Genomic DNA, 16,172 nt, shown 5'->3' with positions numbered 1-16,172 from the left:
TTCGTAAACGTCTCCTTCTAAGGCACCCACCTTAGCTAAGCAGTCTGCCTTCTCATTGCCCGGAATGGAGCAATGAGAAGGGACCCATACCAAGGTAATCTGGAAAGAGTTGTCAGATAAAGCACTCAGTAGCTCCCGTATTTTCCCCAAAAAATACGAGGAGTGCTTTCCATGTTTCATCGAGCGAATAGCGTCAATGGAACTGAGGCTATCCGAAACGATGAAGTAATGGCCTGCGGGTAATGTTTCAATGACTCCAAGGGTATATTGAATGGCAGCTAGTTCTGCGGCGTAAACTGAAGCAGGGTCACTGAGTTTGTAGGAGGCGGTGAACTTTTGATTGAAAATACCGAAGCCAGTGGATCCTTCGAGTTTTGATCCGTCAGTATAAAACATCTTAGAACAGTCGACTTCTCGGAATTTATTAAAAAAAAAGTTTGGAACCACTTGTGGGCGTATGTGGTCCGGAATTCCACTAATCTCGTCTTTCATGGATGTGTCGAAGAAAACAATAGATTCAGAAGTATTTATGAAATGCACACGGTTGGGATTGTAAGAAGAAGGGTTAATATTCTGCGCCATGTAGTCAAAGTACAGGGACATGAAACGGGTCTGAGAATTGAGCTCAACAAGCCTTTCGAAATTTTCAATCACGACCGGGTTCAAGATATCGCATCGAATGAGCAATCGATATGAGAGTTCCCAAAATCGATTTTTCAACGGGAGAACGCCCGACAGCACTTCGAGACTCATCGTATGGGTCGACTGCATGCACCCTAAGGCGATACGCAAACAACGATACTGAATTCTTTCGAGTTTGATGAAATGTATGTTCGCGGCGGAGCGAAAGCAGAAGCATCCGTATTCCATTACCGACAGTATCGTTGTTTGATACAACCTAATTAGGTCTCCTGGGTGGGCACCCCACCATGTTCCGGTTATTGTACGAAGAAAGTTGATCCTTTGCTGGCATTTCTGTTTCAGATACCGAATATGGCATCCCCAAGTACCTTTCGAGTCGAACCAGACCCCTAGATATTTTACTGTGAAGACCTGAGCGATAGTTTGACCCATTAATAGGAGCTGTAGTTGTGCTGGTTCACGCTTCCTTGAAAATACAACTAGCTCAGTTTTCTCCGTGGAGAATTCGATGCCCAGCTTAATAGCCCAAGCAGACAAATTGTCCAAGGTATTCTGTAATGGTCCTTGTAGATCGACAGCTTTGGGTCCCGTAACAGACACCACGCCATCGTCTGCAAGTTGCCTTAACGTGCAGGAATTGTCAAGACATTCATCAATGTCGTTGACATAGAAATTGTATAAAAGGGGGCTTAGACATGAGCCCTGGGGAAGGCCCATGTAGCTAAATCGTGATGTCGATAAGTCACCATGCGAAAAATGCATGTGCTTTTCCGACAACAAGTTTAGTAAAAAGTTGTTTAAAGTCGCTGAAAGACCATGCTGGTGCAGCTTCTCTGAAAGAATGTTGATCGAAACTGAATCAAAAGCCCCCTTAATATCTAGGAACACTGATGCCATCTGCTCTTTGCTAGCATAGGCCATTTGAATTTCAGTTGAGAGCAACGCAAGACAATCGTTCGTCCCTTTGCCTTTGCGAAAGCCAAATTGTGTATCTGACAGTAAGCCATTTGCTTCGACCCAATTGTCGAGGCGGAATAGGATCATTTTCTCGAACAACTTCCGGATACAGGATAGCATTGCGATCGGACGGTACGAATTGTGGTCGGAGGCTGGTTTTCCTGGTTTTTGGATGGCGATGACCTTCACTTGTCTCCAATCGAGTGGGACAATGTTAGCCTCGAGAAACTTATTAAATAAGTTCAACAAGCGTCTCTTGGCAGAGTCAGGCAGATTCTTCAACAAGTTGAATTTGATTCTGTCTGGCCCCGGAGCTTTATTGTTACACGACAAGAGAGCAAGTGAGAACTCCACCATCGAAAAAGGTGTTTCGTTCGCGCTATCGTGAGGAGACGCGGCGCGGTAAATCATCTGTGCCGGGGCGGAATCCGGACAAACCTTCTTGGCGAAATCGAATATCCAACGGTTTGAATATTCCACGCTCTCATTAGTACTGTTTCGATTTCGCATACGTCGGGCTGTTCCCCAAAGAGTGCTCATCGATGTTTCTCTCGTTAATCCGTCGACGAACCGGCGCCAATAACCGCGTTTTTTGGCTTTCATCAAACTCTTCATTCGCTTGTCTAACGTCGCGTACTGTCGAAAACTAGCGGGTAACCCGTCGTTCCGGAAGGTCTTAAACGCGGCGGCCTTCTCTGCGTACACGTCTGAGCACTCTTTATCCCACCAGGGATTGGGAGAACGTTTTTGTATGTTCGCGCCGGGTACTGGCTTAGTCTGAGCTTGATTCGCGCTGTCGAGAATCAAGCCAGCCAAAAAGCTGTACTCTTCCTCCGGAGGAAGTTCTTGAGTAGATTCGATGTTGTCGGATATCGCGGCAGCATAGCTCTTCCAATCGATATTTCGTGTGAGGTCATACGAAATATTGATTGTTTCCAATGGCCTTGGTCGCTACCGTGGGGATCAGGGATTACCTTCCACGCGCATTCTAACTTTAGCGAGGTCGAGCAAAGGGATAAATCTAATGCGCTTGGGCGCGCTGGTGGGGGAGGAATCCGTGTCATTTCACCCGTGTTTAAAATTGTTAAATTGAAGTTATCGCAAAGATCCTGAATTAAGGAAGACCGGTTATCATCATAGAGGCAACCCCATGCTGTACCGTGAGAGTTAAAGTCTCCTAAAACTAGTCGCGGTGCTGGCAGGGATTCTAAGATGTCTTGTAGCCGTCGGTGCCCAACCGCGGTGTTGGGGGGAATATATATGGAAGCTATGCAAAGGCTTTTGCCTTTGGTTGTTACTTGACAAGCGACAACTTCAATACCTGTTATCGAGGGAAGGTTAATTCTGTAGAAGGAATAGCACTTTTTGATCCCCAAAAGCACTCCTCCATAGGGGGTGTCTCGATCCAGGCGAATAATATTAAAGTCGTGGAAGTTGAGATCGATGTCGGAAGTTAACCAAGTTTCACATAATGCAAATGCATCGCAACTCAAATTATTTATTAAAATTTTGAAGGAATCGATTTTCGGGATGATACTTCTGCAATTCCACTGTAGAACAGTGATCAAATCCGTGACCTCGTTCGATGAGTTAGCCATCGAAGGATACAATCGCTGAGAGGAGGGGCCATTTAGCAGTCAACTGCTTCAAAAATGTTCTCACTGTAGGGAGAAAAGCTAACATAAGACTTTTAATAGGATCAGTAATATTGAAAGTTTTTATTATCCACTCCACTATGTCCGAGAGTTTTATAATTCCAGTGCTGTGATTACTCTCGAACTGAAACAAAGGAACACTTGGGATTTTTGATGTTCCTGGAAGTGCTGGGAACTCCTTCTCTGAGCTTAATCCTCCGAGACCAGGAGCTAATTGCTTCGGTTTGGTTGCAACACTTCCAATAGATGTGACTTTCGGAGCCCCCTCAAGGGACACCTTCTGGCCTTTACAAGGAACTTTACGAGAGGAAATGTTCCTCCTCTTCCTATAAATTCTAGGCACCCTAGTAGATGTTCCCTCTTGTGGGTTACCAGCCTCGCCCTCGTCAGGAGGCAAGTGAGTATAGATGTTTGCTGAAGATGGCGGCGTAGCATTCTTTAACATTTCTGCGAAAGAATGTTTGGATCGTCCCGCAAGGGAACGTTTCAGTTTATCCCCGCGTAGTTTGTACGCGGGACATGCCGAGATATCATGCAGACTCTCCGCACAGTAAGGACACTTTTCGGCTTGCTTACTGCACGAATCATCTAGATGATTCTCCCCGCATTTTCCACAGCGGGCCTTATTGCTACAATGGGTGGCTGTGTGACCCAGTTGTTTACACTTTGTGCAATTCATGACCCGCGGCACAAACAGACGCACAGGCAGACAAACCCTGTGCAAGAGGACGAAATTTGGCAAAGCGGTACCAGCGAAGGTCACCCGATAAGAGTTTGATTGGGGGTACGTTTTTGAACCATCCCCCGCAACTACTACTGAGTGCAAACGTTTGCACTCAAGTAGTTTAACTGGCTGAAGTAAGCGGTCTCTGAATCGGCCAACCCCGTACTTCAGCAGATCCTCGCACGTCAAACTCTCATCGGTTACGACGCCTTCGGATTGTACTCTTACCGCCGGAATATACACGTTATAATCCCGCGTAAAGTGCTCACAGCAAGCAATATCGTTTGCCTGCTTTGAGTTGGCTAGCAACACCCTTATCTTGTCCGAGCGGACCTTTGAAATTTCGGTCACAGCCGAGAACCGTTCCGTCAGGTCTCTAGAAATCTGAAGAAGATTCAGTGATTTAGTCTTGGGCCGAAAGAAGACCACAAATGGACCAGTTGAGAGTTCTGGATAGCATTTGGGCCGTGGGGGAGCCTTACAAGTTGAACCCGATTCAACTTCCATTTGACCATCCGGAGAGGGAACCATAGAAAACGTCAACGCACGGGGTCAGCGCCCGCGCAGACGGAAGAAAGCAATAAATGTGTTACAAAAGACAAAAACCACTTAGCTTTAAACTGGTGTCCAACGACGAACCGATCCAGCTTATATAGCTGGCTATTGTTTAATCCTCACACGCGAACAAAAGACTGAGGACCGAACCGAACTGGCAAAATAACCTTGAATGCGGATTAAAACTATTCTTTATCGCCTCACACAGCACCACGGACTAGAAAAAACAACCTCTGTCTCGATGGAGAGCTCGAAAACGAATGAACGTCTCCGTTATTGATGATTTGGGTGCTTGTTAGAGATGGTCGGGTTTCAATTTCTTCGAACCCGACCTGAAACCGAGAGCTTGAAAATTTAAAAACCCGACCCGATTCCCTACATTTTAAAATTTGAAAACCAAACCCAAAAACTCGTACCCAAGAATGAAAATTTTGTAAAACCCGAACCCGAGAATTTTAAAATTTGGAAACCCGAACCCGACCCGAAACCGAAAATTTAAAATTTAAGAAACCCGATCCAAACCCGCTTTACTTATATGGAGAATCAAACAATTACCACAAAGATTTGGTACCCGAGCGGGACCCTGGGTTCATCCAAGAATAGTAGAATCACTCGAACCTGAAGTAGCCCCACACGTGTTGAGTTATATCTGCCTATGCCGAAACGAATTGCTGGCGAGTAGAATCCGCATTTATATTTACTATTATTGAATGTCGGATTAGTAATGTTCTGAGAAACTTATAAACCGTCAATATCTTAACCGAACAGTAGGATAAATCGGCGGCTATAATTGGGAAATAAAATGCTTAATGATGACAGTTTCAAACAACCTTGCCCGTCGTACTTAACCAAAATTCCGAATTTTCTTTCAAAAAACCATTCTTGCAAGGCAGTTTTGTGTAATTTATTACATGTATTAAATTACGATATGGCTATTGGCAATTCGTATTCGACAGTTTACTTCACGTCACACACTTTACTGCTTGGTACGGTGTCGAAGGGTGTCAATCAAGATTCTCTGATGCGTTCTTAATGTCACACCATTAGCGTTATGACGACCTATGATGGGGTATCCAATTTATGTTATTGCGAACCTTTTCTTAAATCCACATCGAGACATTTCAGCCATGCGCCACCAAGCCGTGCGCCGAATTACGCGCATGTTCACTTTGCATTAGTGCAAGCGAAAAAACGGTTTGACGTTTATTTTTGTTTAGTTCGCACTCATTTGTGTCACATATAGCAACAAATCGACGAAACGCTAGTTTATCTCGGGATAAGCAATATGCTTTAGATTATACGGTAAGCGCGCCAGCAGAGATGCTTCGATATCTCCGATTTCAAACATTTAAAAATCCGCTAATGGCTTCAACGGAACACACAATATTGTTGCGATAAATTCCTTAACATCGTGTAAATTCATTCATTTCCATGAAGAAATCCGAATCGTGCAACGGCCGAGCCCAGGGACAACCGGACAGATGGTGCTTGTTTCATATATGTACCACTGATTTGATAGTGGCGCTAGTATACCGTCACCATATGAGCGTCATGAACAACAACACCTGGCGAAAGTTTTTTTTTAATTTTTTCTACAATGTCTTCTGTTTAAGTCTGATGGAACAAAAACAGTCTCTAGAAAATAAATTTTGCTTATACTATCTGCCTTTAAAAAATAAACAAAGCGAAGTGCCTTTTTAAAATTTGAGCCGCTATGATTCCATCAAAGTAACACCAAATTTGTGAGTTCAATATATGACAATTGTTCAATTGTACCCGGGCTGCAACGGCCTTTGTAGTCAATGGTTGAAAAGCGTCTACTGCCAACTACGCTGAGAATATATAAATCGTGCTGCATTTAAATTGAATTATCATTTTAATTCATGTTTTTGTTAAAAATATACATAGTTAATTACAATTATAATTCAATATTTAGCAAAAAGTACTACTATTCAGATTAAAACGACCAATCAGGAGCGGATCAAGAGGCTAGTTTCCTATTGTCTCTACTTCCCGTAGATTTCTACTCGCTTTACTGTAGATTTGCTATTTGGTCGTTTAAAAAATAAAATAATTCGGGCAGTTTGCAAGTCTGAAGATAAGTTTGTACAAGAATGAAAAAATACAATATTTCACCACCAGAAAATACGACGAATTCCAGCGATTCAAAAGTGCTAACATACAGTATGGTCATTAGAGTGGGACATGGTTATATGAAAAAAATAAAATTTCGCTCCGAGTAACTTTTTGGATCCCATTTAGCTCCCAGAACAACTCTGTAAATTTTTAGTTCGATCGGTGAAACTATATTTTTGCGCCCATGGTTTAAAGTTTACATGGGATTTCGTATGGGGAAATCTACTTTTGCAAAATAATTCTTCCAAGAGTCGCCCGTTATCGCCTAAAAATAAATAGATGACTGATTTTTATAGGAAATTTGTCAAGGAAACAAAGTCTAGAAGACCACGAAACGATCTGATGCTTATGGAAAAAGTTATTACGACAAAACCGATTGATGCCCTGAAGATCGTTGAAATTTTCACTTCTCATAGCATCACTGCTGCTGACGGTCGAATTATATACAAAAATTTTAACTTTCTCTTATTATGTACAAATGAAGCCCCAATTTATCCCCCAAAACCCTTGCGAAGTGGCCAAACAGCATAGATAATTAATTTAAACACATTAAGAGAAGATCAAAACAAAATTGCATAGAATTGGAAAACCAACAGCAGTGGTGCTAGAAAAAATGAATATTTTATCAATCGTCAGAGCATCAATCGGTATCTGCTTAATAACTTTTTTCTCAAGCGTCAGATCGTTTCGTGGTTTTCGAGACTTCGTTTCTTTGTTAAATTTCCTATAAAAGCCACATAACTATTTATTTTTAGGAAGCAATGGGCGGCTTCCGGAGGAATTATTTTGTGAAAGTTAGTTTTTCCATGCAAAATCCCATGTGAACTTTAAACAGTGGGCGCAAAAATATAGTTTCAGGGATCGAGCTAAGAATTTGCACAGTTGTTCTAGGACCCAAATGGTACCTGAAAAGTTGTTCGGAGCTGGATTCTATTTTTTGTCCCACCCTAATGTGTCATCCATTCGTATCACGAAGTATAGCTCATTACTACAAAAAGAGACTGGGTTTTGTGTACAGACGCAAGCAGCATTAATGGTTGGGTTGGCTTGTTCAAAACCCGAACCCGACCCGATCTGGATAATTCCAATTTTAAAAAACCCGAACCCGATCCGAATCCGAAAGTTTAAAATTTCAAAAACTCGGACCCGACCCGAACCCGATAAGTTTCAATTTACATAACCCGAACCCGGGTTATGGTTCGGGTCGGGTCCGGGTTTAAAAACCCGAACCCGACCATCTCTAGTGCTTGTGTGTTTGGTAGGTACTGGCGGGATCTGGCGAGCGGTGGCACAGAGACGACCGAGGAGTTCACCGGATTGGTGCTAGTGATTGATGTTAGGAGTGAGGGGCAGAAGTTAAGATGCTCAGTATGCAATGTGGGTTACTTCCCTGGGGGTTTCCCATTGTCCCACACCAACAGCCGCTGGGGGCTCGTTCGTGGGGGCTGGTACTTTCCCGAACGGGGTCGGTGAGGGTGGGCTGACTGTCGAGTGTTTGGTGAAGGTGTTAATCGGAGATATTGTTCGCAGGATCTGTGCTACCTGCTGGGGACTCTAGCTTAGAGATTGGACTTGATTTATCGTTGCTGGATTAGTCACGGTTCTTCTTGTTTCGGTTTAGGCCTTTTTGGCTTGAACCGGTATCTGGTTCTACTGGATTATTGTTTGCAGGCTGTTTCGTTGACTTCAGCTGTGGAATCTTGATGTTGTTGACTGCTCCAAAATTTGCTATGAGCTGGACTGGAAAAAGTTATGGTTCCTGTCCGTTCGGCAACAGATTTCCCTGGTGTCGTTGTTAAGATTCGTTCTACTGTGGTTATTTGTTGGATTTTGATGTTTGCCACGGGGGACACTGTGAGTGGTTTGATGCGTGGTCCCGTTGGGGTCTGGTTTGGAGTTTCTTGAGATCGGGGAAGGCAAGTCGTAGTGCGGCCATCTCGTTTCAGAGGACTTTGTTCAGTATTTTTCTTACAGAAGTTGTTTGTTGAGCAGGTTTATTGTTCTCTCTTTGTCATCGCTGGAGGTTTGCTTGCCAGCGGTTTTTGAGCGTTACGATATCTTTCTGGAGCAGACTGATGGTGCGACTGTCGTCAGCGCCAGGGGTGAGCCTTTCTTTAAGGGTGCTCGCGTAGGTTGTGATTTCTGCCTCTGCTCTTTAGTTAGCTAGGTTTCTGACCTCGGGGAAGTTTAGATTGTTGTCCGTTTTTTAACTGCTTTTCCATTTGGAAGGTTGGGCATCTGCGATCTCTGGTCGAATGCTCCTCTTGGCAGTTGTAGCAAATACAAATTTCATTACCGTTTATTCAGAACGTCATATCTCACAAATGTAAACAAACTGAGTTTATTATGCCAAATAAAAGCTAAGCATTGACTCTTTATCGTCCACAAATAATAGAGAAAAATAATAAATCTACATATTAATTTAATCTTAACTCAAAGTATCACATACCATATACCAAAGTTTTGCTAATATTTTGTAGATGTGATGTTTTGCGTTGTGATGTTTGTCCAAGTCGACTGTAGTTAGCATCTTTTTCCAATGCCAAACCTCATATCTACACTCTCGGTTGCAATAAAGCACATGCAATAGGGTAACCAACCTAATTTGTACCCCTACATATTTTGGACCCTGTTAATGTGTTTGCCTCCTACATTGCCAAGTTTCTCTGCATTTGTTTGGTTTGATGCAGCAATTACATTCCTTGGGTTGTCTATTAAGTTTCAATATCATTAGTTCATCTCTAATTGTTTAAAATTAAACAGAATCCAGTTTTCAAAAATATCACCGAAAACGTTTCATGTTTCAACGATAGCCAAGAGGAACCGGTGGAAATGATAATTTTCAGATTGGTTTTAGATGTACAATTATAATATTTTTTATCGATTTAATTAGTTTGTCTGATTTGGTACTATGCATGTTACGTGTTTGAAAAGGTTTCTTCGTAATGTTTTATCTAAAAAATCTTAAATAAATGGTGTCCATAATATGTCTTAAAAAATTGATATCAACTTATTTTGGACACCCCTTGATTTTCTTTCTTGAGAGCTATTTGTTTAACGAGTTAGAATAATAAAAAAGTGAAAAATTTCGTAACGGTAGGTCGCCTGCTCTTTTTGGTCAAATTATTTAAAAATGTTCAAACCAATGGATGTCGAAAATCAAACGATTGAGGAACATTTCATTGAAGACCATAATATGACCAAAGAGGAGACTTCTGAAAGCCATGTTGAAGAGCATTTGTAGTTCGAATTTGTTGAATTCGACGAGCTATATGTTGACAAATCTAAGAGACATATTACAGCTAAATAATGATAATAAAAGTGTGTTTGCTGCATTCCTAGAATTGCCTGAAACACTCATACGAACACGAACATCACTATTCAAGCGACGTAGTCCTGCTGTTTTAACATTGCGCCGAACAGTTGAATACCACAAGGCGAAAACTGAAGAAAATAGGAAAGTAAAGGAAGAGAAACAAAGAAAACCTGAGCTTAGAAAGAATAACAAGAAACCACCTCGTAAACAAAAGAAATAAAAATTAATATTTAGTACAAGAAGATTCCTGACGAACTTTGAACCTTGATTTATCATCCACTTGAGGATGTTACTCCATAATTCTGCTACAGATGAATTGTTACACGAAATATATTATTGTTAACTATTGCATAAAATTTAATGCTGCTTTGTTAAGTCTTCGGTAACCTTATTGTACCGAAAGTTTTTCTATTTCTCAAAATGATAGAACTAAAAAAATACTTCATGCAGTCAGCCTTCCATAGAAAGATTAATGTACCATTTTTGATTGGCAGTCACTGATTTGCTTATGTTCTTCTTTCATGCATTAAATATACTGCAAAGAGAACGAGTCAGTAGGTCAGTTTAGTAGAAAAAACTTCACTGTTTCCAAGATATATTCAGTCACATTCAGTGTGTCTAAAATATGCTTGGAACACTGTCCAAATTAGTATGGAAGGGTCCGAAATGTGAAAAATTCAGGCTGTGAAGAAATGTCATTTTCGAGTTTATGTCAATGCATAAAACATCCATTGACAGTTTTCTTTCAAGAACAGTAATTTTGGAGCAGACTCGTGCATGTATTGCATTAAAAAACATAGGCAAGCAAATATTTTTTGATGTTCACGTAATTTCACTTCCTCTAGGGGTCCAAAATTGATTGATTACCTTATACCACAGTTGCAAGGATATTTTTGAACGCGATTTTCTCCGTTTGACGTTTCTGTTAGATATGATGTAATGAAAAAAAGCTCTAGATTTGTATTTGATTGTAGTAGCACAGACTAACAGACATAACACTATAAGGAAATTCCCTGAAAAAATATCGATCCGGCGATTTTCCCAGAACACTAGCTCACCTTTTATTCACGGTTCCAAACACTTATTTGCTGGTGGGTTACCTCTCAGGTTTGGGAACAATTTTTCACTAGTGGTCTATCCCCCATATGGTTGTTCATATGTCAGTGGCGCCATAATTTCAAAAGCGGCCACAGTCCCAACTACAAATATATTTAAAATGACCGTTAATGTGAGCGAAGCATTATTTTCGAGAGTTATGTTTGTTAGTCTGTGGTAGTATTCCCGATATGGCGAGTGTTATACCACAGATAACAGACGTTTAGGCTCGATTTGAATCGTGTGTAAATACCCGCTACTGAAATTACGAATAAAATAGACGTCTGAAACACGTTTGGCAAACGTTTGCAGATGGCGCAGTGATCGATACAATGCAGTTAGGGTGCAGCTGTCAAACACGTGTAGCAAACAGTTGCGCAGATGGCAATAGTGAAACACGGATTTCCAACGTTTATTAATTTGAAAGTTTACACACGTTTTTGAAGAAATTTTGTTCTAGCCTAAACGTCTGTTATCTGTGGTTATACTATTCAGTTTGGAATATTTCTAGAATGGTATTTATTTATACAAGTTATTCAAAGATTCAAAAACAACCTGTCCCTACACACTCAATTCGGTTCGGCAATTAGGGTAACGAGGGTATTTTGGACCAGTACCATATTTTGGACCACTTGAAGATGATTTGTACATTTTTCCATTTAAAGCTCATAACAAATCGAAATATTGCTAATGTAACACTGAAATTATTATGCTAGAAAGCAACTTCCGTTGTATTCTGAGTCAGATGGTTTAATAGGAACTATTGAATTGAAAATTTTTAATCGTATTTTCACATTTCAGCTGAACTGGTCCAAAATCAGGAGGAGGTGGCATTGTTGTCACCAACATCGAAGAGTTATTATTTATAAAGTGTATACATTTCAATCATGCAAATATCATTATTATGCTTATAAAACACATAAGAAATCGATTTTAGGTTGAAAAAAGCAATTAGATGTATGAAAATTGTTATTTTGGGTATGTCCAAAATATGGTAGCAATTTCCAAAGGATAACATATTATCGCCTTGCTCCCAATTAACTTTGACACCTCTTTGCATATCTACTCTGCATTAAAAAAAGTTCACTTTTTGTTCTCAGAAAAGCACTTCTTAGTCAATCATGTACAAATTCATCATACAAAGTAAGATATGTGGACATTTGGATGGTCCAAAATCTGTTTACAGCAATGGTACAAAGGAAAATCGATGGTCCAAAATATGCTTTGTTTACGGTCCAAAATAAAGTTGAGGGGTCCAAAATAAGAAAAATGCGCTTTCACGATTTGTCATTTTTCCCAATTATTAAGGTTTATTTGACTATTTAGAACACTAAATATCCAAAAAATGATAATGCCGTGCATATTAGCCTATGAAATGATCCAGATTACGTAGCCAAACCGTATTTTTTCAGATTTTTTTCTCATGACTTCCTAAAGCGGTCCAAAATACCCCTGTTACCCTACCCAACAGCCGTGTAGTCAGTAAATTTAGAAACCGATATGTCAGTAAACCCGAGCAAAGTCCAACATCAAAATTACAGCAAATAGACAACATATTTTGAGATCAAGCATCAAATTGAAATCTTATTTTGATATCAGTTTAAACTTTTTCAGATATAACATCATATTTTGATCTCATTTTAATGTGTTTACATTTTTAGTAAAAAAAATGTTTGTTTCTATTTCTTTGATGAACATCAAAATGATTACGTATTTTGTTATCAATGAAATATTTCACCATCTCAATGAGTTTTCAATTTGCTTTCACTGATAGCATAAATAGTTTTCTGTTTGATGTCATAGTGCAATTTTTCTGCTTTCGATTTTGATCTTTTAACCGTTAAAACGACCAAAATGATAGCAACCTGAGCAATCATTCTCTACTACATCACAACATCAAGTTTAGTTCTCAATTTGTTATCAGACTCTACTCGGGAAGTGTGATTTGTGTGCTGATTTTCAGTGAAATATTTTACGAGTCTCAGCTATGAAACGTCACTTTTACTGAGATATCAGTAATTTTTTTTACTGAGATCTCAGCTGTTGAGATTTCGGCATGCGAAAAAAGCTGAGATTCGGCAGAAAAAGTTAAGTGTGTAAATGACTTTCGACATATTACCAAAATAAGACAGTTTTTGTTCTTCATCGTGCCCCAGTCTAAAGATTTACTAAAAAGCATAAAAAAGGTGTTGAAATAGAAACCATTGCGATTTTTGGAGAATTAAATGAGACACAGACAATGTACGTTGAGATTACAACGCTCATCTTGCCCCGTTCTACCCTCTAGTGCGGGATTCAACAGCGAATTACTTTACATCCACGTGATAAATTTTTGCCGTGTAAAACAGCTGATTGATTTCGTCTCCGTTGCTACGAAGAGTAAACCGGGATACATCCGAAATGGATAATTGGTGCCGTGTTTGTATTCAAGACGCCAAAGGAAACCTTATTCCAATAAGCTATGAAGTGGAGAATATATCAATCGCGAACCTGATAACTGCCTGTAGTGGTGTTCTGGTAAGGTCTTTGAATTACCTATTTTTGATATGAAGGCAATTATACCCACCTTCACAGATTAAAGAGTCCGACCATCTGCCAAAGAATTGTTGCGAGCGATGCGTTGAGGGTCTTCACATAGCATATAGTATAGTTAAACAATGTCAAGATTCCGATGAAAAATTGAAAAAAATGAAAACTAATCAAGGCGATGCTGAGGAGGATTTCGGCGGAAAAGATACCATTGAAACACATCACCAGGAAACCGAAGATGAATCTGCTCCCGATGAATCGAATAATGAAAACGAGACAATCCAAAATGTTTCGGAATCAACGGTACTTACCACTTGCTGTGCATGCAGGGCCGATTTTGAAACGGCCGATGCTTTGGCTGATCACATAAAGAAGCTACATGAACCAGAAAAGACGAATGATGATTCGAAGAAACCGTACCAATGTGATATTTGTTTCAAACGATACTTTAAAAAGACTTCTCTGAATCGCCATAAGAGGATGGGCATCTCTGCCATTGGTGTTCATTTACAGGAAGAGGAACAACCTACCGACCATCGGTGTTGTGGCTGTAGAAAGGACTTTGACCGTTTAGAGTTGCTGAAGGAACATTCATTGATGGAACATGGTTCCAATAAAACTAGCGATGAAACTAAACCTTTTCAATGTGAAATTTGTTTCAAACGGTACTCCAACAAAACGTCCTTGGCCCGGCATTTCCGCGAACGCTTTGCCGATCGAAGCATTCGTACTGTTCGAAAACTTATCCCTAACCAGTGTTGTGGATGTAGAGAGAAATTCAGCACAAAAGAGCAACTACGGCAACACTCCAAGTATGTTCATGAGCCGGACCGTGTGACAAACCTTGGCGGGTTGAAACCATTCGAATGCAGCGTATGTTACAGCAGATATTCCACTTTAGAAGCATTCAATCGACACAAGTCTGGTCATTCTAACGACCAGCTCTATCAGTGTCAGCAATGTGACAAATCATTTGTAAAACGAATAATGCTGCGGTATCACGAACGGAAGCATCACAATGGTATACAGCGAGAAGTTATAGGACCGTACCAGTGTACACGTTGTGGGAAAACATTCATGCAACCTAGTTCTTTAACAAATCATGAGAAGGTTCACGACAGAAGCGAACGATACGAATGTTCCATTTGCCAAAAAGAATTTTTCAGCAAAGGTAATCTACAAACCCACCTAAAGCTGCATTCGAACCCAGTAGAACTACGGGAAGCTTTGTACGAATGCTCAGTTTGTCGTATTGGATTTAAAACCCCAAACTATCTGGAAGTACATTCCAGGGTACACACCGGAGAAAAACCGTACACGTGTAAGTATTGCTCGAAACAGTTTGCTCATGCGTCCGGTCATAAGCGACATCTGTTGACCCATAGCGGTGTGAAACCGTTCGTTTGTCGGTTCTGTGGTCGTGAGTTCTCCAACCGACCTAATATGTTGATCCACGAAAAGAGCCACGGAACGGAACGGAACGCGAGATGTGATATTTGCAGCAAAGATTTCGTTCACGATCGTTATTTGCGAAAACATCGGAGACGTCACTTTAGTTAGTGTGGTTTCGAAGCAAAGTCAGTAAAAGGATGTTTTATGTATCACAAGATAAATTATGTTTATTATCAGTACCTCGTGTGGGATCATCACAAATGCTATTAACAAATGTACACAATTTTTATTGCCATTTAAAAAGTGGATGATTCTTTAGTGTTCCTAAAATATTTACACTTGTTAGACCTGGATTTTGCTACAGTAACCACTACCATATTAGGTGTTCATGTTTTCCTAGATTCAGTTACACATTAATTGAGTCACTTACAAGCAGAGTGGTCTTGTTTCCAAGTCGAACTCTATTTGACTACGCCATAAAATATTGTAAAAGTAAATAAATAGTGTAGTTATCTAGTTTTTAGATGATTTGTTTTATGTACAAGATATTGACAAGCCTGCGTAATTACAAATACCCTAACAACATAAGAATCCTCATTTAAAATATGCAGGTGAGTATGGCAAATCAAAATTTTGCAGTTATTGTGCGACTTGCTGTTACTCATGCTCTAAAAAGCAATACTTTTTGCACTTTTACTTATATACAAAGAGGAAAACTCGTTTGACCGACCTACTGTACAGAGTTAAGCTTGAAAATAGATTTGGTTTCCTGTAATTAGGTGCCTTAAAATACGACGATTTAATTTATGTCTGCCAAACTTGTCCTCACTGGACTTTCGGGATACCGTTCCTGCATATACATATCCTAATAGGAAAGTGAGAGTACTGGTAACATCTCAGCTAGCTCAGCTGACAAAACTGCACCGTTGCGTTGCCTTATTCTGGAACCGGCTGGCTGGATGGTGAAGCTTGAGCTCATTCAATTTCCACAACCTCGAGAACGTTTTCTGGAATGAATTGTTTTGTACATGTTAAACACAGGATTGTTGCACTTGCAGGTTTCCCGTTACGGTGAATTTCTACCTGCATTTATTAATATTTATGACATAGGAGATCCATAACAACATTAACATTAACAACACGTAATGAAAGTAGGCGCTGCTTGAGTACA

At 40.2% G+C, this 16,172-nt stretch overlaps 2 protein-coding genes across 2 annotated transcripts in view; one reads left to right on the top strand and one right to left on the bottom strand.

The window, feature by feature from the left end:
• The first annotated feature begins 13,436 nt into the window (after window positions 1–13,436).
• LOC131682417 (zinc finger protein OZF-like) lies at window positions 13,437–15,524 on the top strand. Its single transcript, XM_058963865.1, has 2 exons — window positions 13,437–13,597; window positions 13,655–15,524. The coding sequence occupies exons 1-2, from the start codon at window positions 13,481–13,483 to the stop codon at window positions 15,167–15,169; spliced, it is 1,632 nt and encodes a 543-aa protein (XP_058819848.1). The 5' UTR covers window positions 13,437–13,480; the 3' UTR covers window positions 15,170–15,524.
• LOC131682415 (uncharacterized) overlaps window positions 15,202–16,172 on the bottom strand; it is a 57,828-nt gene continuing 56,857 nt past the window's right edge. Inside the window, exon 9 of the mRNA XM_058963862.1 lies at window positions 15,202–16,008. Within this exon, the coding sequence (XP_058819845.1) occupies window positions 15,977–16,008 (32 nt within the window). The 3' untranslated portion in view covers window positions 15,202–15,976. The remainder of the gene's footprint in view (window positions 16,009–16,172) is intronic.

This window comes from Topomyia yanbarensis, chromosome 2 (assembly GCF_030247195.1).
Source record: "Topomyia yanbarensis strain Yona2022 chromosome 2, ASM3024719v1, whole genome shotgun sequence".
Classification (NCBI taxonomy): domain Eukaryota; kingdom Metazoa; phylum Arthropoda; class Insecta; order Diptera; family Culicidae; genus Topomyia; species Topomyia yanbarensis.
This window is presented reverse-complemented; position numbering and strand designations above follow the sequence as displayed.

Bases quoted from the DNA above. Each gene is read 5' to 3' on its own strand.
- LOC131682417 (XM_058963865.1), top strand. From the start codon at position 13,481: ATGGATAATTGGTGCCGTGTTTGTATTCAAGACGCCAAAGGAAACCTT. The intron at 13,598-13,654 runs GTAAGGTCTTTG...CCACCTTCACAG, and splicing joins CTGCCTGTAGTGGTGTTCTG to ATTAAAGAGTCCGACCATCT.